Source organism: Haliotis rufescens, unplaced genomic scaffold, assembly GCF_023055435.1.
Source record: "Haliotis rufescens isolate VD_foot unplaced genomic scaffold, xgHalRufe1.0.p SCAF_6, whole genome shotgun sequence".
Taxonomy (NCBI): domain Eukaryota; kingdom Metazoa; phylum Mollusca; class Gastropoda; order Lepetellida; family Haliotidae; genus Haliotis; species Haliotis rufescens.
Genome location: NW_025964334.1, coordinates 18,601,071 through 18,625,549, shown reverse-complemented (window position 1 = coordinate 18,625,549; position 24,479 = coordinate 18,601,071). Strand labels below are relative to the sequence as shown.

The 24,479-nt window shown below is 38.1% G+C and overlaps 1 protein-coding gene across 2 annotated transcripts in view; it reads right to left on the bottom strand.

Moving 5' to 3' along the window:
• The window catches only part of LOC124111293 (rho GTPase-activating protein 39-like), a 212,975-nt gene that overhangs the window by 183,778 nt on the left and 4,718 nt on the right, over positions 1-24,479 (bottom strand). Inside the window, exons 1-2 of one of the 2 annotated variants that reach the window (XM_046470951.2) lie at positions 13,386-13,516; positions 3,744-3,845 (exon numbers count right to left, since the gene is read on the bottom strand). In XM_046470951.2, the coding sequence (XP_046326907.1) occupies positions 3,744-3,845; positions 13,386-13,429 (146 nt within the window). In that variant the 5' untranslated portion in view covers positions 13,430-13,516. Of the gene's footprint in view, positions 1-3,743; positions 3,846-13,385; positions 13,517-24,479 lie in introns of those variants that run through there. The other variant, XM_046470952.2, reaches the window with a different exon arrangement.

Below are 24,479 nucleotides of genomic sequence, written 5' to 3'. Positions count from 1 at the left end.
GTTAATCTCCATATGTGTCATGTTAGCCTCCATGTGTCATGTTAGCCTCCATGTGTCATGTTAACCTCCATGTGTCATGTTAAATGCCATGTGTCATGTTAAATGCCATGTGTCATGTTAACCTCCACGTGTCATGTTAACCTCCATATGTGTCATGTTAACCTCCATTATAATCATGTTAACCTCAACGTGTCATAACCTAAAAATGCGTCAAGTTAACCTCAACATGTCATGTTAACCTCCATGTGTCATGTTATCCTCCATATGTGTAATATTAACCTCCATATGTGTCATGTTAACCTCCTTATGTGTCATGTTAACCTCTATATGTGTCAAGTTAACCTCCATATTAATCATGTTAACCTCAACGTGTCATGGTAACCTCCATATGTGTCATATTAACTTCAACATGTCATGTTAACCTCAACATGTCATGTTTACCTCCATATGAACCATCTGTGTCGCCTGCAAGCCCATCTGCATCCCCCACGTGGCACGCCATTCGGACCGCTGCAGACACATGCTCACTGTCACACTGCCATCCCATGTGCTCAGGCTTGTGTGGTCCCCACCCACTGTACTGGCACAGTCCCAGCTTACAGCACAAATTGCCAGTCCCCATTACCCAATACAACACGCCATCAACCCCTGCCTTTAAGTGAACCTGACATAATAAAGAACACTCCTTGAAAGATTTATGGAATATGGAGGCTGATGGACGTAGTCGTCCCTGGTCAGGTTCACTGTATCAAACAGCGACTGGATACAGGGTTAGAAATTATCACAAGCAGTCTATGCCAAACACTGGAGAGTCTGGTCACCCCAATAGAGCTCCAAGCATCATTTTCAGCAGAGTCTGGTGTCATCATGTGAACTATTACTACCTGAGCCTACTAGACCAAACAGAATTTTACTAGACTTGGGCTTCAGAACAGTGGCTAAAGTCACTGATGAAACAAGTCCACTTGTCCGTGGCCGAAAAAATTCAGGAAAGACAAGTGACGTTCTTGTCTTTTGCCATCAGGCAGATGGCAACTCTGGAGCAGATTGTTTTTATAACCAGTGAAAATATGTATTCCCTGCTGACATCACAATAAGATGTATCAATACAATGTCAATACAATGCTTTCACAATATGATTTCACTGTATGATATTACGATAAGATATGTCACAGCATGATGTCATCACAATATCAAAAATTCTGTCAAAATATGTCACCATATGATGATAATATTGATATGTGAATATGATATCCCAGTATGAAGTTACAAGTAAATGATATCATGATAAGATGTCACAATACAACGTCACTGTATCATATAAAGATGTCACTGTATGATATCAAGATATCACTGTATGATATCCAGATATCACTGTATGATATCCAGATGTCACAATATGATATCCAGATGTCACAATATGATATCCAGATGTCATTGTATGATATCCAGATGTCACTGTATGATATCCAGATGTCACAATATGATATCCAGATGTCACAATATGATATCCAGATGTCACAATATGATATCCAGATATCACTGTATGATATCCAGATGTCACAATATGATATCCAGATGTCACAATATGATATCCAGATGTCATTGTATGATATCCAGATGTCACTGTATGATATCCAGATGTCACAATATGATATCCAGATGTCACAATATGATATCCAGATGTCACAATATGATATCCGGATGTCATTGTATGATATCCAGATGTCATTGTATGATATCCAGATGTCACAATATGATATCCAGATGTCACTGTATGATATCCAGATGTCACAATATGATATCCAGATATCACTGTTTGATATCCAGATGTCACAATATGATATCCAGATGTCACAATATGATATCCAGATGTCACAATATGATATCCGGATGTCACTGTATGATATCCAGATATCACTGTATGATATCCAGATGTCATTGTATGATATCCAGATGTCACTGTATGATATCCAGATATCACTGAATGATATCCAGATGTCACAATATGATATCCAGATGTCATTGTATGATATCCAGATGTCACTGTATGATATCCAGATGTCACAATATGATATCCAGATGTCATTGTATGATATCCAGATATCACTGTATGATATCCAGATGTCACTGTATGATATCCAGATGTCACAATATGATATCACAATACATATGTCAATGTATATCTATGATATGATGCCTGGAACTAAGACATGTATAACCACGTATGTTGTAGAGTTTCAAAACACATGTGCAGCTGGGCCAGGCAGTTCCCCTGTAAAACATGTGCTTATGTAGACCATGTGTTTCAAATGACATACAACCTGTTCACATTTTCAGCATTTCAGTTTGTTAGTTCATGTACATATGTTGCCCTGTACACAAAACAACCTAATCTGTCATACACACCCTGAAACAAATATATCCAAACAGCCCATGCAAGTCTATAATGTTTGGCAAGTCTAGATTACTGCAGTATCTGAGGAAATGAAGCAAGTCTCTGGGCTCCTTTTTATTATATGTTATATCAATAATTTAGCAACTGTTTTTTCTGTAAAATATGTTCATTTCGGAGACTAGCTGTTAGTCTAAAAACTACCACGAGACACTCTGAGAAGACATACTGTCCATCAAGGATATATTGAAGAAGTCACCAAGTGGCAATCTCGAAGTTGATAAGCAGCATTAATAGAAATTCAGAGTTTTCTAAGATTGGGCCAGAGGACAAAGTGGAGTGCTTGTAACTAGTCCTGCTTGAAAGACACAAAAGTGTTTACTATATTTACATTTTCTGTCAGTCTTATTTAGCTCTAATTTGTAGCAAAACTGAAGCACTGAAAACTGGTTCGGAATTATAGATTTTTCCTTGTCCTCAGAACTACTAAGTAGTCTCGGTCCAGCAGGCTAGTGTAAATTACAAAAAATGAATATCGTTCCACAGCTTGGCTTTCATTATATTGATTTATATGATTATGAACGAACAAACCAGATTAACAGCTCTACTTCATCAATAAAGTGTACATGTTTGCTTCAAAGTTATTGTGTAATGCAAATCTAAATACATTAACATATATGATAAATATAACATGCACACAAAATAAAAATCTGAAAAAAACCAAAAACATCCACATTCAATACAACTACCATATTTGACATAATAAGCACAGCACCTGTAATAAAAGCACATCATCACAAATGCATCCAAATGTGATTGAGCGAGCTTGGCTTAAATTTTTACCGCAGCTTTTGTACATATCCAGCAATATAGCAGTGGGGACATCAAGAATGGTCCTGTAGTCATGTGCAGAATCTAAACGACATGACAGGCACACGTATTCACCATACGGCAGCTACCTCACCACTTTTAAAAAAAATATTCAAAATGTGAAATTCTAAATCAAAACTGAGTTTTATCCAAATATTCAGTGACGACAACATTTTTTTTCCCCCCCAAAAAATGGAAAGTTTGCCTAGGGTCTGGGGACTATCTGATCTATGCATGTTATGGCATGTATCACAAAAGTGACCCTTAACATAATGAAATCTGCACAATTCCACAGATCCAAGGAAAATTCTCACCCCCACATAATAATTTATTGATATATCTGTATAATCATGACAACCATACCTTGGCATTGATACTGAATTCCTATGGGGGCTTATTGTGTTAAATAAGGTATCCTGTAATAGAAAGATATGTGTTGGGTGAGTAGGTGTGTGTGTGTTGCGAAAGCGGGACTCACATTTTGACCCCTGGGGGTGGATCCCACACACATTCGCCAGTGGTGAGGTTGGCGTACATGTGCTCCTTTGTCTGGGGCTCGATGATCTCCACCCATTCCCACCTGAAATCAACAAGAAACAAATGTAAGACATCAAATACACAACACAAATATTTTCCAAAATTGCATTTCAACAGACCAAAGGTATTCTGTATGATCAGTACAGAGGGCTATGCTCTATGATACAGTGCCTGGGTGTTTGAAAGTTAGGATCCTTGACATTTGCAACATTAAGTATTGAAATGTAGAAAATCTTGAAAAAGTAGAATTCTGTTCTAGAAGCTTAATCAATGTCAGAATTGTTCATGCTTGAAAACAATGACATGTACTGGCAAGTATAAAGCAAATGTTCAAATTAAGGCCAGTCCTTGAGGTGTTCTCCTGTAGTCTTTGAATCTAATTCCTTAAATCTTTATTTTTTACCATTAGGGTAATAACAAGGAAGCCTTGACTGTCAGTCTTAATTTAAAAAATAGGGTGCCCATTTCAAGCCAAAGATCTACACTCCATATGAGTGAGTGATTGAGTAAGACTGGTTTAAAGCGCTTTGAACAGAATTCTCGTTATATCACGGTGTGTCAGCTTGATGTGAGAGGAAAGCACAAAGTGATGCAGGTCTCAGACTTTTACCACTTCGGTGAAAACCATGAGCACGGGTATGGTGCTGACAAACCTAGAAACAAGTGGGGCAAATCAGGATTCGAAACCTGATGTTCCTCAGGTGTGCCCAAGGGACACAACTGTGCACAGTGAATTGCAGTCCGTAAGATGACTGGGCCACTCATGCTCCATCGTTTCTATGCTGTTTGGGTAATAATTAACAGCTAGGTTGATACACAAAATCACATTGGACTTAGCAGAAGTGTTAAAACAAAGGAATCGATATGTTGGGACTGCGAATTTGGCCCAGTATGGAACCAACCACTGTAACATTCTCACCACTACAGTTTGATTGGTTGGTTTGTTGTTTAACGCCGCACTCAGCAATATTCCAGCTATATGACGGCGATCTGTAAATAATTGAGTCTGGATCAGACAATCCAGTGATTGACATCATAAGCATCGATCCACGCAATTGGGATCGATGACATGCATCAACCAAGTCAGCGAGCCTGACCACCCGATCCCGTTAGTCGCCTTTCACCACAAGCATAGTCGCCTTTTATGGCAAGCATGGGTTGCTGAAGACCTATTCTACCCCGTATCTTCACGGGTCACTACAGTTTGAACCCAGTGAAGATCCAGGTTAAACTTGGTCTTCAGCAACACATGCCTGTCATTACAGAAGAAACTAAGGTGATTGGTGGGCAGGTTCGCTGATTTGGTTGATGCATTTCATTAAAGATGAATTGCGTAGATCGATGCTCATGATATCAATCACTTGATTGTCTGGTCCAGACTTGATTATTTACATACTTATATAACTTAGCGTTATAGTGCGGTGTTAAACAACAAACAAAACATAATGTTTCAATATTTCTTAGTAGATGCATTTGTGTTGCAAAGTACACTAAAATATTATGCATTGTCGTTTTCACGAAGGATACAGACAAAGAAAGCTATAAAAGGATGTTATTTTTTATTTTCACTCACTATCAATCATTAACCCATCACTGATTGTTTCTTAAAACCAATGAAAAATTTTGAAATTCCCTAATTCCCCACATCCCAAACTTCCCATAATACCACCTAATACCTTAAAAAAATGCCTCCCACTACCTCCAAACACTCAGCTTATCGTCCCCCCCCCCCCCCCCCCCCCCCCACCCACCCACCCGACATCAATGGGCCAACAGCGACCCTGTAGGTAACGCCATGTTTAACAACTGAGGCTCTACAAGCCTACACACAGGTTCATCATGTCCTCCATGTCACACCACAGGCTTGTAACAGTGGCAGCGGCAGGAAGCACCCACGCGTGACAGAATTCCAACACGTCCCGGATGCCGACTGAATAATTAACAGGAATATGCCCACATCTTTTTCACAATGACAAGAACCACCCTACGATGACAGTTTTAGTTGTGACTTTTCTCTGATGCCTGCCCTGATCTTCCTGTTGTCGCCGACAGCGGCTGCACCAGAGCAAGCGTTAACAGATAATGCATGCTGTAGAATTGATTCAGGTATTTGCAGAACGATGTACTGTTAACGTAACTGTTGCCTGTGGAACTGCATGAATGGCATGGTTGAATTCCCGATATTCGCAACATCAACAGTAATTGTTGTTCAGTCAGCACTTTGGTTTGTTGTGTTGGCTGGATTCTCCAAAATGGTTTCTTATATATTACTCAAAAAAGGTTAAGGTTCTTTCATCTTACTGTAATTAATCTGTCATGGTATGACATTTTAATTATAGTAAGATGAAAGAATTGGGAGCTTCTAAACTTTATTTGAGTAGTATATATGCTTTCATCATATTGCTGTCTCGTAAACTGTTCCTCTAGGATACAGTTCCTGTAATTACCAACCCTTACTAGACTAACATCTGGTCTCTGAAATGAACATATCGTACAGAAAAAAACCAGTTGTTCAGTTATCTTAATAAAAATATAATAAAAGGGAGCCCAGTGACTCTCTCCATTTTCAGATACTGTATCAGGGTCTGTAAGACAGACTAAACCCTTACATGAATATTCTTTGTTTTAAATAAATTAAAAATTTACTCTTTGAAGTCATTTGATTACCGGTAATAAATGTCGAGCATCAAGGAATTAATGAATAGTTTCAGCATGACTAACAATTTCATTAACATGATTCATATCTATTAAGTCTTTATATCATCGGGAACATGATTTAAACATTCTGAAATCTATAAAAAAAAATCTGGCCTGTAGAATAATCAAGTCCAGGCCAGACAATCCAGTGATATATACTACGCAAAAGAAGTTAAAGAACATCCGATTCTTTCAAATTACCATAGTCAATGAAAGAATCAGGTGGTCCTTAACCTTCGTTTGAGTGGTATATGTTATGAACGACATTCCACGTTGTCTGGGTAGCATGACAACCCAATCAACAAGTCTGACAACTCAGTCAATTAAGTCGCCCCTTCAGAGTTAGAAATTGGCACTAGTCCTATAGTCCTTATCAAACTGCCCAATAGTTAAGGTATCATAAGGACTAGTAGAAATTTGCCATTTTTAAGTGCTTTGCTATATGTTATCATTATAAGGACTAGTGGACAAATAATGTAAGTTTCTACTGCTGCCCTTCCGACCTGTATTAGGATGCTTAGACACCAATGCCAACCACGAACCCAGACTCTATCATTTACAGACCGATGTCATATTGCTGGAATATTGCTGAGTGCAGCATTATACAACAAACAAAACAAATTTATAGCCACGTATCACAGCCTTAAAACAAAATTTAACAGGGATGTGTCTAGGATACCAAAATAAGTGCCCATGGCAGGCAAACTGAGAAAAAAATAATTACTTTTTCAAAATAGCATCTTTCTATTAATGTGGCTTTTTTTTAATATTTGGAGATATTTTAATATTGTATTTAACATGTTTAAGGCAAAAGTGAAAACTTATGGAGCATTAAAGCCCCTTTGAAGCTTTATAGGTCCTGTTACCATGGTTACCAGTGAAACACAAGTCACCTCTACAAAGCTAGATGATAACTTTAGATATAACTACAAAATGAATTGGGAATACCGTATTCGAAGTAATAAGCATCCAGGGCACTCCCAAAATTAGAAATAGGGGGCCCTTATTAAAAAATAAAAGAGAGTTGAAAGATTGTGAATTTCATGGTTTGTGCTGACAGCCTGAAATGATACAAAAGAAAAGTCTGTGCGTATTATACATGACAGATATATTTTTCCAGAATTTAATTGCCCAAAATTAAGGGTGCATATAACACACGAGTGTGTATTATACACAAATAAATAAGTCTTGTGTACATTGATTAATCGGAAGGGGTGATAATTGGGATTGTTCACTCGCCAATATATTAGCAAATATTGCTGTAGGCGCTTATTAGAGCGGGGCGCTTATTACGTCGTGTACGGTAATCTTTTTTCCAATGTGGGAATTACTGACATTTGCAGCAGACCAAATATCGGCCCTGAGCAGCATCAGATGATTCCCTGCCTCAACATGAAGAAAACATGTCGTTATATTTTTAAAATACAATAAGCTTTTGGTTCTAACATAACTCCCATCTGCATCCCTATCACGAACTGTCCAGATTGAATAATGTACGGTATTCCACGATGACATGATTATTTCACAAGCATATTACTTTACCTCAAGGATAAAAATTAGCAGTAAAACTCCAGGCAAAACAGAATGCCTCAATCCTGTGCAACAGATTATTACATGTTCAGTAATTTTAGACGCCCATAATCTTTTTTGCAGCATGTCACTGTGAATCATGCGAACTCATTGTAAAGTCCAAAAATGTTTCAAATCTTTCAATGCTGAACTGTTTTTAAATATCAGATGCCAAAATGGGTCTCCAAAACATATCCGATAACGGATAAGTCTCTTCTGTCTTTAGAATATTCAAGCTATTTACCCCAAGAATGGAACTTTATTATGAAAAAAACATTACAAGTTGCAGGAGCTGACATAAAAGAAATATCTGAACCTAATCAAATTGACACAGAAAGAATTCCCTCTGGACAGTTTCCATGCCAGTATTTTGTAACAGCAAAAAAAGAACATTTTTTTGTCAGGCAGTCTTTTCAATGCTTTATTCTACACTGGAACCATTATATCACGCTGAAATAATTCCCAGAGGAAAATCCTTTAAAATACAATGGACAAATACTTAAAAAGTCTTGAAAAAAGGAAGGAAACTGTTTCCTGCCAAGAGGATAACATATATTGTTTTTTGTGTTTGCTGGCTGACTTGCTAAACAAACAAATTTACATGTTCATTTTGTGTGCAGCTTGCATAAAGAAATATCGGTACAATAGGCAAATTAGCCTTGCTCCAAGGCTGTAGAGAATGATCAGGGTTAGAAACTAACAGTTTTTGTCCACTAGTCCTTATAATGATAACATATAGCAAAACCCTTAAAATGGGCCAGTTTCTAGTAGTCCTTAGGATACCTTTACTATTGGGCAGTTTGGTAAGGACTACAGGACTAGTGCCAATTTCTAACGCTGGAATGATACGTCCATGGATGTATAGTTAAAGAACAAAAGTCTATTACAGGGACATCTTGTTCTTATGTTCTATATATTCTAGAAATTATTGTATGAAATAATAATTATTGCCTTAGAGACTTGTGCAAGTCTTTAGACAACTAAGCTGGTGGAACTTCTACTGCTGTTGGAAGAACTAAAGAACTATGGTACTGATTGCTGAAAGCCTTTAAACAGTCTGGCTGAAAATATATCAACTGGCCCTTTATAAAAATGACTGGAGATGAGGCTTGTGGTAGATGGCAGACTATACAACTCATTATCTAATGTTCAAATATTACCTCAATCAAATAATTCTTCAAGCAGTGAAACCTGTGAAATACAATCAGCCAGGTCACAGTATGTTTGTGATCAGCCTTCCCCAATAACCAGACCTGTGAAGATCCAGGGTAGAGTAGGTCTTCAGCAACCCATGCTTGCTGTAAAAGGTGACTATGCTTGTCGTGAGAAGCGCCTAACGGGATCGGGTGGTCAGGCTCGCTGACTTGGTTGATGCATGTCATCTTTGTCCCAATTGCGTGGATCGATGCTCATGATATCAATCACTGGATTGTCTGGTCAGTTATTTACAGACCGCCATCACAATGCTGGAATATTGCTGAGTGCGGGGTTAAACAACAAACAAAAAAATTTAAAAAAACAAGAGGTAGGGATGTCATTGAATATCGTAATACTGATGTATCGGTACATCTTTAATGTTGATATTGTATCGATACAAATTTATAAATATCGGTACTAAATTGACTATTCACTACCTTGGAAATGTCTACATTAAGTAGAGGGGAATGTCCGAGTAACTCTCCATTACTTAAAAATAACGGAGTAGAGGCCCCGCAGGGGCCGAGGCCTATTATTTTTAAGGAATGGAGAGTTACGAGGATATTCCCCTACTTAAAACTCATCCCTACTTTTACACTTTGACAAAATATTCTGTAATAAAAAATATTTGAAAAATTCAAATGCTGCTTCAAGATAATGTACAGTTGACAAGCAACTCTCCATTCATGAAAAATAATGGAGCGTTTAAACAATAGAATGACGTCACAGATGTGTTTTAATTAAGATTACATGATGGTTAAGACGGACAATGAGAAGGCAGAAACTTTAATCTTAAACTTTTAATAGATCAGCCTAGTTCTGCTATACTGCAGGTCCACAGAAGAACTGTTTATCTATACACATATAGAATAACTAACAGAGCTCCAGATAAGCTGCGTATCTGCATAAAATACGCATCAGAAATGCAGAAATACGCAGTAAAATAAAATCCAAGCGTATCAAATATGCAACGAACATTACAGATAAGCTACAAAAATAAAACTTGTGCGTATCATCAAAATATTGTGAAGTAACCCTGCGTATTCGATTAGCTAATCAGCAACTTATTTTGAAATTATAAACGGGCATTCCGTCAACCTTGCCAAACTCCACGATGACAGTTACATCACGATCATTTGCCATCACACTTTCTTGTGGAAGTATCGTGGTATTTTTTAGGCCTAGAAAGCTCTCGAACCCACACGACACCAGTTTGCAGGGACTAGATGAATAGTGTTTTTAAATATTTAACTTAAATACCCACATGCGTAAAAACTAGTGGGTAAGAGAAATTTGAATACCGGTACCCAGATAGAATTACTGATACCCAATGATTTTAAAATTCATGGGTAAAATACCCACAACACCAAAAGCTTATCTGGAGCTCTGACTAATCTTATTATTAATTGATTCATTTATATATAATGATATACTAAAATGTCCAATCAATGACACCCCTACCAACGGGTTAGTTTTTGGTTTGTTCTTCATCCCATACTCAGCAATGACAGATCCTGTATGTACACTGTAGTTAAATCTGGATCAATTGAGTGAGTGAGTTTGATTTTACGCCGCTTTTAGCAATATTCCAGCAATATCACGGCGGGGGACACCAGAAATGGGCTTCACACATTGTACCCATGTCGGGAATCGAACCCAGGTCTTCGGCGTGACGAGCGAACGCTTTAACCACTAGGCTACCCGCCCGCCCCCTGGATCAATTGATATTGTGAGCAACAATCTGAGCTGTCGTGACCTGACCATCCAGTCCATTAGGTCTCCTTGTACGACAAGAATAAGTTTGCTTCATCTAACGTGGAATCCCCACAAAGCCATAAAGTGAGTGAGTTGGATTTAAACACAGCTTGTTACAGTCTTTTCGTTAGATGATGGTGTCAGCAAAGTGTGGCCAGAAGAAGGAGATACGTCCGACACCTCAACCGAATAATAAACGATGTAATCACCTGCTCTGATAAAGATCCAATACAAAATCAGGGTGTATCTTAGGATCAAAGCCACAACCTTCAGTTCCAAGTAAAAATACCCAACTTTAGACAGAAATATCTTATCCACTTATATATATAATTTTGTTTTGTTGTTTGTTTGTTGTTGAATGCTGCACTCAACAAAATAACAGCAATGTGATGGCGCTCTGTAAATAACCCAGTCTGGACAAGACAATCCAGTGATTGATATCATGAACATCGATCAATGCAATTTGGATACAATGATGTGCATCAACCAAGTCAGCAAGTCTGACCACCTGATCCCATCAGTCTTACAATAAGCAATAGTTGTTGAAGACCTATTCTAAGCCAGATCTTCACGGGTCTTCTCCAGTATAAGACAATACTGTATTGGAATATTATTTTGGGGGAAAAAAGAGAGTTGAAAGATTGTAAATTTCGTGGTTTATGCTGACAGCCTGAAATGTTTATATACAGAATTTAATTGCCCATAAATAAGGGTGCATGTAGCACACGAGTGCATATTATATGTGAATAAATAAGTCTTGTGTACATTGATCAAAAAGAAGGGGTGCTTATTAGGATTGTTCACAAGTCAATATATTAGCAAATATCGCAGTGGGCGCTTGCAGGGCGCTAATTACGTCGGTATACTTGACAGTGTTGGGAGCTTGTTGAAACAGCAATATTGATCACTGGTTTGACAAAAGCAATCAATGATCAATTAACAATCGATCATGAATGATCTATAACAATCATACATTAAGAGTATTGAAAGCATGTGTATTATGTTACTTTTGTGATAAACAAGTCATTCACAATCTAATTATCCTCCAAAAATTCATTAAAATGAACAAATATAATTTGAAAGTATTTCCTTGATTGATTTCTTGATTGGAAAGTGAAACCAATCAGTCATCAATGAAATCCATTTTTCTCACCAACTTTACTTCAAAAGGATACTAACCCCATTCAACGGTTTCTATGGTATTTACAATCCAGTGATTGACATCATGAGCATCAATCTGAGCAACTGGGATATGAAGTCATGCATCAACCAAATCAGCAAGCCTGACTACCTGATCCTGTTAGTCAAATTGGTACAAATTGCACTATCCTGAAGGCTATGTAATGGAGAAACCATGACACCGAAGGAATGGTATGATTGTATAACCGGGTAGGCACAGAAAAGCCGAGGACGTGCCTACCCGGTTATACAATCATACCATTCCTGAGGTGGAATGGTTTGTCCAAATTATAAACTGCTATCCATTAATCTATGTCATTTTTGGAGCTTATATTTATGTGGTATATGGGTCGCAAATAAGCGCGGTATAACGAGACATGCTTTATAACAGTTGCTGCGCGGACTGCACGTGCAGAGGAGGGCTGTACGTGCAGAAAGAACTGCGTGCGTCGTACCACATGGCATTGTGTCGTTGACTGTTCACAAGAGAGGATGTAAAACCTGGGGAGCAATTGTAAAACCTGAGGAGCAATTGTAAAACCCGCTGAGTGGTCTTACTACAAAAGAAAGGTCGTCTGGGAGATGGTTACAACACCATGATAGGTTTATAAGCAGGGTTAGAAACTAACAGTTTTTGTCCACTTGTCCTTACAATGACAACATATAGCAAAACCTTAAAATGGGCCAATTTCTACTAGTCCTTAGGATACCTTAACTATTGGGCAGTTTGGTAAGGGCTATAGGACTAGTGCCAATTTCTAACGCTGCTATGTTTTAAAAAGGCAAATATGTCTGCACTAGTTGCAGGAGTGGACACCTTTGGTCATACACAACTCATCACGGACTTGCGGTTTATGTGAAATAGCTTGGCTTTGGCAGAAAACAACCAGTCCCTTTAAGTTTTCACTACTTTTCGACTAACAGACAAGTGGCCATGTCTAACCCTGGTAACCTCTAGTTAATATTTAGGACTTTTAGTAAGTAGTATAGAGCCACTTAACCTTCAAGAACATTGCAAAACCCTGCAACAGCCAAAAAACCAATCTCCTTAACTTTCATTTAATCTAAAACCCTTGCCGCCTTTCGTACGAAATTGGGAAAAGGTCAAGGAAAAAGATCAATGGTGTGACAGTGACGCATTCATGGAAGCCTATCAAGGGACAAAACAAGATCAATGGTACTGTACCCAAAATGGGAGGAATAGGCATCGTTATCCAATTTCTTCCCCATTGATGACGTTTCACTGGCTCATCTATCCAGTAGGAACTTCAGCCTTCCTGAGGTAGCAATGAAACGAAGACTTCTTCTGAATCTCTATAGAAACTTATATGACGTTATTCCAACTGCATGGATTAATGGTCAATATGTTTCGACTGCAAAACAGGTCAAGTCTTTGAATCTGTTCACAATGTAAAACACATGTATTGTTCCATCACATACCAAGGACTTGTATTTGATCACTTGATTGATAAGGAAATGTTTTTCTTCATCACACAAACTGTTGATTCTTATTCCCCTCAATCGTTCCCAATTCTTCCACAGACATCAATAATCCTTTTCCATCTATTCAAACATTGTACAGTTGGTAGAATTGCTTTTCATAAGAAAATGTCACAGAAAGTAAAACTTCACAACTCTGTAATTCTAGATACAGCCACGAAACCTGTTTCAACTTGATCAACAATGCCTTGGTGATTTAAATCCAATATCACCAATACTGAATCAGAAGTCACTTTTATCTCCTCTTCAAAGACAAAGCCTTATTCTTCACATTCAGAATAAAAAAAATATCATCACCAAGATCAAGGGATGACCATTAAAAACAAGACCAGTATTGTCAGATATGTGTGAGTCTGCCGTAGATGACACGGAGCTGAAAGCGATTCATTCACATCGCCATCTGTGACCATGTCTGGCTTCAGTATTCCATTCTGGGAATCAGGTTCAGCAGTCCGTCTAAGCCATCAATATTCCTGCCAATGACTGGTTAACTCACAGCCATGCGATACATTCAAGCCAGAGCTACAGTTTCAATAAAGGTATCCTTGTTTGAGCGATATGATTCCCGCCCTATTCATAGTCTTATTCATCAAGCATAATTACACGTCAAATATGACATTGGCAGCAAATAGATGAGATTCTTGTTTATGAAATATGTTGGTGAGTCATCATGTGTATGTCCACTTCTGTCTCTCGAAATCCTAATACTAGTAATAGTTTATGATATATCTTTAAATTGACTTCAAAACTTGGTCTGTCCAGTGTCCACTGAAATATCTTACTTTCACTTGTCTTTGTAACTTTTTTTTACGAAATTATGCCATTTTTACCACAGATATTTTGTCGAATCCATCCAAAATATTAGCTCCTTTTTTAGAAGAGGTAAAACAAATGTGGAAAGTGACCTCATTTGCTGTCTCCACGGCGGAAAATCCAAATGCAGCAAGAAAAAGTTCAAATATGCAGCATGAAAGAAATCCACATTGAAACATGCAACAGATCCACACAGCTACAAGATGTTATCTCAATATGTCAGTTCCATTAGTAAATGTTTACAAAATCCAAAATAGAAAATAATTCCAACTTGAACATGTTCCAAACAATAGGTTCCTGCAAGGGAGCCAGTATTCCTGCTGGGGCCCCGGCAGCCTTGCAACAAATGAGCTGATCACCAGCACAGTGCCAATCCAGCAGGTGTCATCTGTTTCATATTTAATGGAAGCTGTCACTATCGCATTTCACTCACGTGAAATAAATTCCATCAACTGGCTGATATGGGTTCTTCTAAAAGCAGGGTCTTTGAGCACAATTAAACCTCCTAGAAACTCACATATTGTTCTATGAACTCACATATTGTCCAAGGAACTCACATATTGCCCCAGGAACTCACATATTGTCCAAGGAACTCACATATTGTCCAAGGAACTCACATATTGTCCAAGGAACTCACAAACAGTTGTAGGAATGTACCAATTTTCTTGGAAACTCACAAATTGTTCTTGAAATTCAGACAAAGGTCTAAGTTTAGTACAAATTGTACTTAAGTGAAAACTCACAAATTGTCCTTGAAACTCACACGACTGCCTTAGTAATGCACAAATTGTACTCAAAATATACAAATCAAAATTCACACAATTGTCCTTATAAGTAATGCACAAATTGTTCTATAACCTCATAAATTGTCCTAAAACTCACAAATTGTTGGAGATAGGTTCCGGCCTAGAAAATGACACCTGTTGAACTAGAATGAGGATTTGAAATGAATTTCAATGCAAAGTGAGTCCATCTCTTTTAGTCAGGACACTGTTTGGTCACAACACTCTCAACATGTACATCTTCTGGCCATGCAAAATTATAATCTTTCCTCTTATGACATCCATGAAATACATTGCAGAGTATCAATAGCAATATGACATCAATCAATGTCTGTCAACTTGATCAAATACTTTCAGATGGTTGAGAGGAGACCTTGGTCATTGAATAATGTCATTATTTGATGCCTCAGCACTTTTTTCATTACTCCATGTACTCTGGTATGCAAAACATGTCTTAAATCTTAGTCACAGCATTGTGTTTAACAGCAGTGAGTTCCAATGTTGGATATCACGTTTCAAATCCACTAAAAAGGTGAAACCACAATTCTAATGGAAAAAATACCAAGAGGAAATGATCAACCAATCATGTTAACAGATGAAACTCTTAATAATAACAATTTCCTTATTGTTTTTTATGACATTTCAGGGCCACTTGCCCTTTCATTACATGAATACTGTATGTTCATTGCAAACAAACCATCACAAAACAAATCCAATCTATCGCATCAATAACAATACTATCTTCAATATGTCAGTAAGGAAGCAAGGATTTTCCACCAATGAAGGAGCTGCTTCATGTGTCATGACAACTTTTATTCCCATGAACATTATTATCAGATGACGCACCGGTCCAGTGAAATAGGTCAAGTTGATTACCGAGTGCAATGTACAGAATTCATCTAAAAGATAAGTATCATATAAATCATAATTCCAGCAACACACTGAAATGATCTGCTTTTATATAAATATGCATCCTCAGTTGCATGTATATTAACATGAACTTTCTGCTTCGACAGACATACTCAGCCTTCTGCTAAGTCCATGCTACAGTTCAGTTACAGTGAGACAAGTATGATCATGATGATAGATATTATAGTAATTGGATAATCATGCTGTCAATCAGACCTGGTTTCAACATACATCAATGGAACATGTACTATGTCCGAAGACCTCGGGGTCAGTGAAACATTGGGACATCCTGCATCCTGATGTCAGTGGGTGAATCTATTGAGGAAATCAAAATTGTCGACATCTGTAATGCACAAGCGTCCACAGTGTCATCCGGCATTAAAACAATGGTTCGTTTGTATAACAATGAGTCATATCTATATGCACCAAAATACTTGCTGATAGGAACAAAATCCTGATTCAAAAATTAGTATGTTGTTTTTTCACTCTTACAATAGATATATTTCAATTCTGTGAAATTCATAAACAAAAGTGTTTGCGATCATGTGCCAAGACTATTCGGGATTTTTCATGTTCTCTTAAAAAATTGATCAAGCAAATATTAGTCCATCATGATGAAGCAAGTAAGGATAAGATATATGGATGAACAACTTCTTTATCACAATTTGGAGCGCCATTTTGGTGTAGGTTCTAACACTGATATCAAATATGATCAAGGAAGTTATGACTTCGACTATTATAAGTCATCAAAAGATTCTATTCCCTTTTTGTCACAATGTTAACATCCATGCAAATACAAACCTCATCCTTCTAATCAAGTCCTCAATACTATTTCCACTGAATTCATCATAACACACAGTCAATGCTGTTTGAGTTCTGTTGAACACTTTTTTTACAGATCATTCTCCATATGAAATCATCAAACACAACAAGACCAATCAATGAATATTTTCGAGCTTTTCAGATTTGTGTGAAACATTGCAGTCTTAGAAAACCTCCAGTGTATCCAGCTGCAAATAAATCTCAGGAACTGAACCAGAAATTCTCCACAAATCCTAAATGTTTCTTTAATGTTTCTTCCTGTTGTTTCTCTCGAAATATCCACCAAGTTGGATAGATAGAAATCAGCGTTCCATCAGTGGAACAAACTGATGTCTTCTTTTACAAAAAGGCCATTCCACTTTTCTGTTCTTGCAATATTTGTTGCATATCATTTCACTGCAATTCCAATACTTCTTCAATCTCTGACATTAATCCCAAGGGCATTTTCTTTAATTCTGGAAATCCCAAGTCCTCAAGGATGCATATTTTTCTTTTTACATTAATATTTTCACAAATCCACAGTGAAATATTATCTATCCAAATTCATTCATAACAAATCACATCCATTATCATCTTTAAGCCACTGCTTGTAGCAGACGCTGAAAGCAGACGGTCATGACCAAACGTCTGACATTTGTAAGCAGTTCATCTTGCAGGCTGCCTCAACCTGCCTGAGTCAAACAAACCACAACTCCAGGGTCTGCACCTATTTCAGACCCATCTCTAGACCGGGTCTGTCTCATGGAAAACATCCCCCACCACCTGGCCGGTTATGTAATCGTGGATCAATTCCTAGCCATCCCAGTATGGGGATCCTGTCTAGCAGGTAACATCTCATTACACAGGACAAGCCTTGTACACAAATCTGGCTGGCTATGTGGGATCAGTGTTATTATCCATGCTGGGACTTGAAGTAGAAGACTCTGCTCTGGTTTATGTTCTGACAACGTAATAGACAGCATTGGGATTCATAACAATGTGATCGAATGAAAAGAACACTGTGATTTTGATGTTATGTTACTCGTAGGCTGTATTTGAGACGTCATTACATGCAGTTGTTAGTGACAGAAAATCTCCATTTATGTTCTATTTCAATCTGATCCTGTGTTTGTCTGTGGGATTTGTTTAGAATCATTTCAAAGATAGTATTCCATATTCATAGGTGGCTGGCCCAATTTCATAATATAACAGAGTGAGCGAGTCAGGTTTAACGCTGCTTTTAACAGTTAATTCCAGTTACATCATGGCGTGTCAGCTTGAAGTAGGATAAAAGCTCGAAGTGATGCAGGTCTTAGACATTTATCACTTTCATGAAACCCACGAGCATGGGTATGGTGCTGACAGACCTAGAAACTTAACCAGCCCAAAGCAGATTCGAACCCACGGTTAAAGGCTTCTGACTGCTCAAGGGATGCAACTCTGCATAGTTAATTGCGTTGCCTTGGATGACTGAGCCACTTGTACAATAAACATTTAAGAAGTGTAAGAGAGGTGATGTGGCTTTAACACTGCTTTTCGGTATTTCACTGCTTTGGGTATTTCCACTCATATCACTTTCCATTGAAGATCCAGGGTACAATAGGTCTTCAGCAACCCATGCTTGCCGTAAAAGGCAACTATGCTTGTCGTAAGAGGCAACTAACGGGATCAGGTGGTCAGACTCGCTGATTTGGTTGATGCATGTCATCGCGTCCAAAATTGCCACAGTTTAACATGAATACCCAACTCAGACACAGTATACCGACTCCAAACCGACCAGTTCTTGTTTTAGCCCCTTAATGCAAAGCGCCAGACAGGGTAACAACAAGTATCATCTTTTAACGTCTTTTGGTATGACATGGCTGGGGATCGAACTCTGGACCTTCCGCTCTCCGGGCGGATGCTCTTCCACTAGACCACAGAGATGGTCTAGTCTGAAATGAGTTACGGACAAGTTGGCTGTGACCAATGGTGTCTATCCCTGCAAGATCATAGCATGATACAGACAAACCAAGGATCATAATCTTGGTTAATTTGGGAATCGAACCCACAATCAAGGATCCTGGGACAGAACTCTGTACCATTAAGATTACACAGAAATTTCCTCCCTCTATAATCACCCAGGTCAAAGTTTGACATTAACATGCACCTACTTGTCTAAGACAGTAAAATTCTGGAAGGACAAGTGGCCAAATGGTCAATGGCACTTCTGTAGATTATTTTTGCAACCCGTGAAAATATAATTATCAATTCCAACCCTGATCTGCTGACAGCATTTGACATAATTAAATGGCAGGAATGTCTACAGCATGCGTCATTTAAAGACAAGTACACTCATGTGAAACAAATGTGACACATGTTACAATGATATATATAACATCCTGGTTAATGACAGTACTTGCACTGCATCACCATCATAATGTTTTCGAGACTTATTCTGGACTTTGCCCACGCACGCGAAAAACCGGGTCCTGCAGTAGGAATTGAAAATCCACATCCCAAAGATTGCATTGTTGTATATCACCAGACATAACGAAGCATAAGGGTGATACATGCAATGAGGGGATCTGCTTTCCCATGCCAAATAGACACCCGTGAATAGGTCTTCAGCAACCCATTCTTGCCGTAAAAGGCGACTATGCTTGTCGTAAAAGGTGACTAACGGGATCGGGTGGTCAGGCTCGCTGACTTGGTTGATGCATGTCATCAATCCCAATTGCGTGGATTGATGCTCATGATATTAATCAGTGGATTGTCTGGTCCAGACTCGATTATTTACAGACCGCCGTCATATAGCTGGACTATTGCTGAGTGTGGCTTTAAACAACAAACCAACCAACCATGCCAAATAGAAATCAAATATTGCAATTCCTTCATTTGTTTCTCCAAATACCATCTGAGTGTCAGTGACAAAGGGTGCCTCATGGCAACCATACAATCAGGGCACACACTATAGAACTGCAGAGACAGCAAGTCATGAAGGCTTTAGTTTAACCCATTATCAGCAGAGTACAAAGTACCACTGAGATGTGCCAACAACTAATTGCAGCATCAGCAGAAGTGGGATAGAGAATGGTGTTAAACACTGCTGTCGGCAATAATCCAGCGATATCATATCCAGTGAGTGGAAATAATCAAGTCTGAACCAGGCAAACCTGTGGTTGATAGCATGAGCAACAATCCATGCCATCAGGGCATGGTGACTTGCAGTCAGCCATATTCCAGCTATATCACAATTGACTGTAAACAATATGTCTAGAACAAGCAAACCTGTGGTTGATAGCATGAGTGAGTGAGTTTGGTTTTAGGCCGCTTTTAGCAATATTCCAGCAATATCACGGCGGGGGACACCAGAAATCCCATGTCGGGATTCGAACCCGGGTCTTCGGCGTGACGAGCGAACGCTTTAACCACTAGGCTACCCGACCGCCCTGTTGATAGCATGAATGATGATCCACATTGTTAAGGTACAATAACAATGTGACATCAAGTGTTACATGATATCATCCATAATTAATAGGTTGGAACAAAATTGATCCATGATCAAGCACAACTCATTCACAACGCAAATATTTATCAATAAATACAGACAATACACAAGGCACTGATTCCAATGTTTGCAATTAACACCAAATATACTATCCATAGTGATTCAGTAAGGTAACTTATGTATAGGTGAAGCTTACCAGGTATTGATAAATCATAAAGGGAGATAATGGAATAATGCTATGAATGAAAAGTGAGTGAGTGAGTGAGTGAGTGAGTGAGTGAGTGAGTGAGTGATTGAGTGTGTGGTTTTATGACGCTTTTAGCAATATTCAAGCAATATCACGGTGCAGGTACACCAGCAATGGGCTTCACACATTGTACCCATGTGGGGACTCGAACCCGGGTCTTCGGCATGACGCGTGAACGCTTTAACCACTAGGCTACCCCAGCGCCCCGATAGAATAGAGAAAATAGATGCTTCAAATGTGGCAACACAAATGTCACATTTTTCAACATAAATACAGAAACCATAGACAAAAATATTAAGTCCTGAAATAAAGTTGTTGTTTTTTAAAAATAAATATCTGCATAATAAAAATTTAAATCCATTTATGAAGCCCAGATAATGCTTAATTTCAGGCTAGAGCTGGACTCATTCTAGATTTGAGCTGTATTCATGATATTATTTATTCTCTGGTGTGTGGGAGACAGACTAACAGGCACCAGTTATTGTCTTGAAGTTGTCAAATAGGATCCCTCCATGAACTAAACAACTGCATGAAAGGATTATTTAACCCCAAAGTCTCAAACAATAACACCACAAGAAGGATCAGCACTGATTTGCATGAAATATGCCTTGGGGAACAGACTTATGAATTTCATATTAACAGAAACATGCCGCATTGATGTAAAAAGAGGGATGGAATTGTTCATTCATTCATTCATTCATTCATTCATTCATTCATTCATTCATTCATTCATTCCACACAGATTTTAACAATATGGTTCCTAAAAATCAGTGTTCATAAATATTCAATCCTTCAAAAACAAGCAACAAACTCGAAAATACGAGCACTAAATATAATTCAGCCATTATGAAAATGAATTCCTTTCAAACATGAACAAGAAAGAGGGAAAAATCGCATACTAACCAACCAGTTTGCACTGCTCACAGCAATTCATGCAAGTACACTTGAAATGATTTTAAACTCAAAACCCTCTCTGTAATTAACCAATAATAATGCCATTTTCCACATCTCCCAAAAAAGAAAACTTTTACCAGTGTATAAAAAACTTCTTAGCCCCAGGCTGTAGGACTACGATTCATTATTAATTAGCGTTTTCATTTCTTCCATCCTGCAGCATAATAACAGCCGCAGCATCTATCTATAAACTAACCAAACTTTGTGGTTAGCAGCCATTGATTCCACAGCCCAACATTCTTCAACAAATTGATATTTCGGCTAAACTAGATGAGGTGGACGGCCATCGTATCGTTCGATCAAACACCCACAAAAAAGAAACCATCAACCCTAGATGAAAGGGCTCTAGAAATTAACTTCCAATGTAGAATTGAATTTCTTGGTGTCACAATTAAAGGCTTTTGTCCGATAAATTGAGCACTTCCGACAAAAGACATTATTTGGAACTCGGAAACAGTTAGTGTCTCTTGCCATCGCAACTCTTTCAGGGTGTCAATATTAGCCGTCTATTCTTGTGTCAAAGGTTCTGTTTTGGGGGTAACAAAGGTCTCAAAGATCCCGGGGACAAGGACAGCCTATCATTACTGACTTTAACATGTGATGGTACATCTCCCTGCAAACATCCTTCTAGGATTACTATAGTATTACAAACTGTACATACCGTATTTGACGTAATAAGCGCCCAGGGCGCTCTCAAAATTAGAAATAGGGGGCTGACTTATTAGAATATTATTTTGGTGAAGAAAACAGAGTTGAAAGATAAATATCGTGATTTATGCTGACAGCCTGAAATGTTTATGTATGACAGATCTATTTTTCCAGAATTTAATTGCCAATAATTAAGGGTGCATATAACACACAAGTGCGTATTATACGCGAATAGGGGAAGGAAGCGGTGCTAATTGGGATTGTTCACCAGCCAATATATGAGCAAATCTCAACCTGGGCGCTTATTAGAGCAGGGCGCTTATTACGCCGAATACGGTACTCAGAGGCACTGTCTCAACAAATTTGCAACACCTGGGTGAATGAGGCTAATACTATCTGGGATGAAAAGCAAGTTTGGGGGTAATAAATGTAGTGTTCATTCCAGACCACGACCCTGCAGCATTCCCGGACAACATTCAGAAATATTTTCATACAGGGGATATTTCGGCTGACTTTCACAATAATGTTCAATAAAATGATTGAATAGCTGATTTAATCAAAAATAAACATAATGAAACAATTACCTGTTTGTTTTGATTTTATTTTACATAAATACAAGAAAATAAAGATTGATGTTTATTATTAAATTTGCTTATACTCTCAAAATGATATATGATCCACTTTTGTAACAGTTTGGGGTAAGCAAGTGTAAATGATCACACACATTATACTCCCTTGCACACTATAAACATTTGAAGAGAGTTCAGTATTATTCATAATCTTATTAATTATTTCGATGCTCATTTGTTATTTCAGTTAAATGGTACTTGAATTTCTATAATGAAAACTGCAGCCAAAGAAAATGCTTCAAAGAAAATTTGAGCCCTCTAAAACCACACCCCCTAAAAACATTAATTCTAACCCCCAACCTTCAAAATTGACCCACCAGTCTATATTTGTAAAGAATCGTCCACTGACCTATACATATACCTCAATATCATCCCAATTGTTGCGAAACTCGGAATCCTAATGTACATTCGTCAATATCGCCCCGACTAATGTATACAGAATGTGGGGATGACATTTGCAGCACTGTATGGAGTACACGATGTGGGCAAACAGCTGACAGTCAATCATACGAAATTGACGCTCTTCTATACCATCTGACATAATACCTGACCTTTCCACTGACCTTTGCTTTACAAATGATGAAGCCAGCCATTACAGATTAACTAAACCAGCCAAGCAAAGCTACTTAGGACTTAAATGAGAAGTCATGTGACCATCTTGCGGTTACTTTGAAGCAGGTGTTTGTTAAGAGGCTGTTTCCGGATTTGACACAAATGTGGGTATGTGCAACATTTAACATAGAGTGATCCGTAAGCGACAATATCCAATATCCTTGTTACAAGTTGTAACAGCCCAATAACAGAAGTCTTTCACCCATACAAGACCTACCTGCTAGAATATACCTCATATAATTCCATATGAAATTGAACTGACAACACTGATGCTTGAAAAATTAAAATAATCAACCAAAATATAATATCTGAATTTAATATTCTCTTTGCAAAGTGAATTTTCTTCTTTTTAAATTTACAATCATTTGATGGCTATATCTACATATTCATGCTTGTCGTAAGAGGCGACCAACGGGATCGGGTGGTCAGGCTCGCTGACTTGGTTAATGCATGTCATCGCATCCCAATTACATAGATCAATGTTCATGATGTCAATCACTGGATTGTCTGGTCCAGACTCGATTATTTACAGACCACCGTCATAAAGCTGGAATATCACTGAGTGCGGCGTTAAACAACAAACAAACAAAAACATAATCACTTGCATCATGAAATTGAACTGACAAGACTGACTCTTGGCAAATGAAAATATTCAACAAAATAATCTGACATCACATACATAGTTACATTCTTATCTACCTGAAGTTATGAAATACCAGAAGGGTGTGACATATACAAGTATATCTTAATGATTCATATGCTAAACTCATTTGAAAAGAAAAACATGAAAATATTTTGTTTGGATTTTCACTATTGAACATGAGCCAAGACATGCCACTGAGATTTGGCGCAACAAGATGCATAATATGACTCAAGCACCAAACAGATCCTGTTT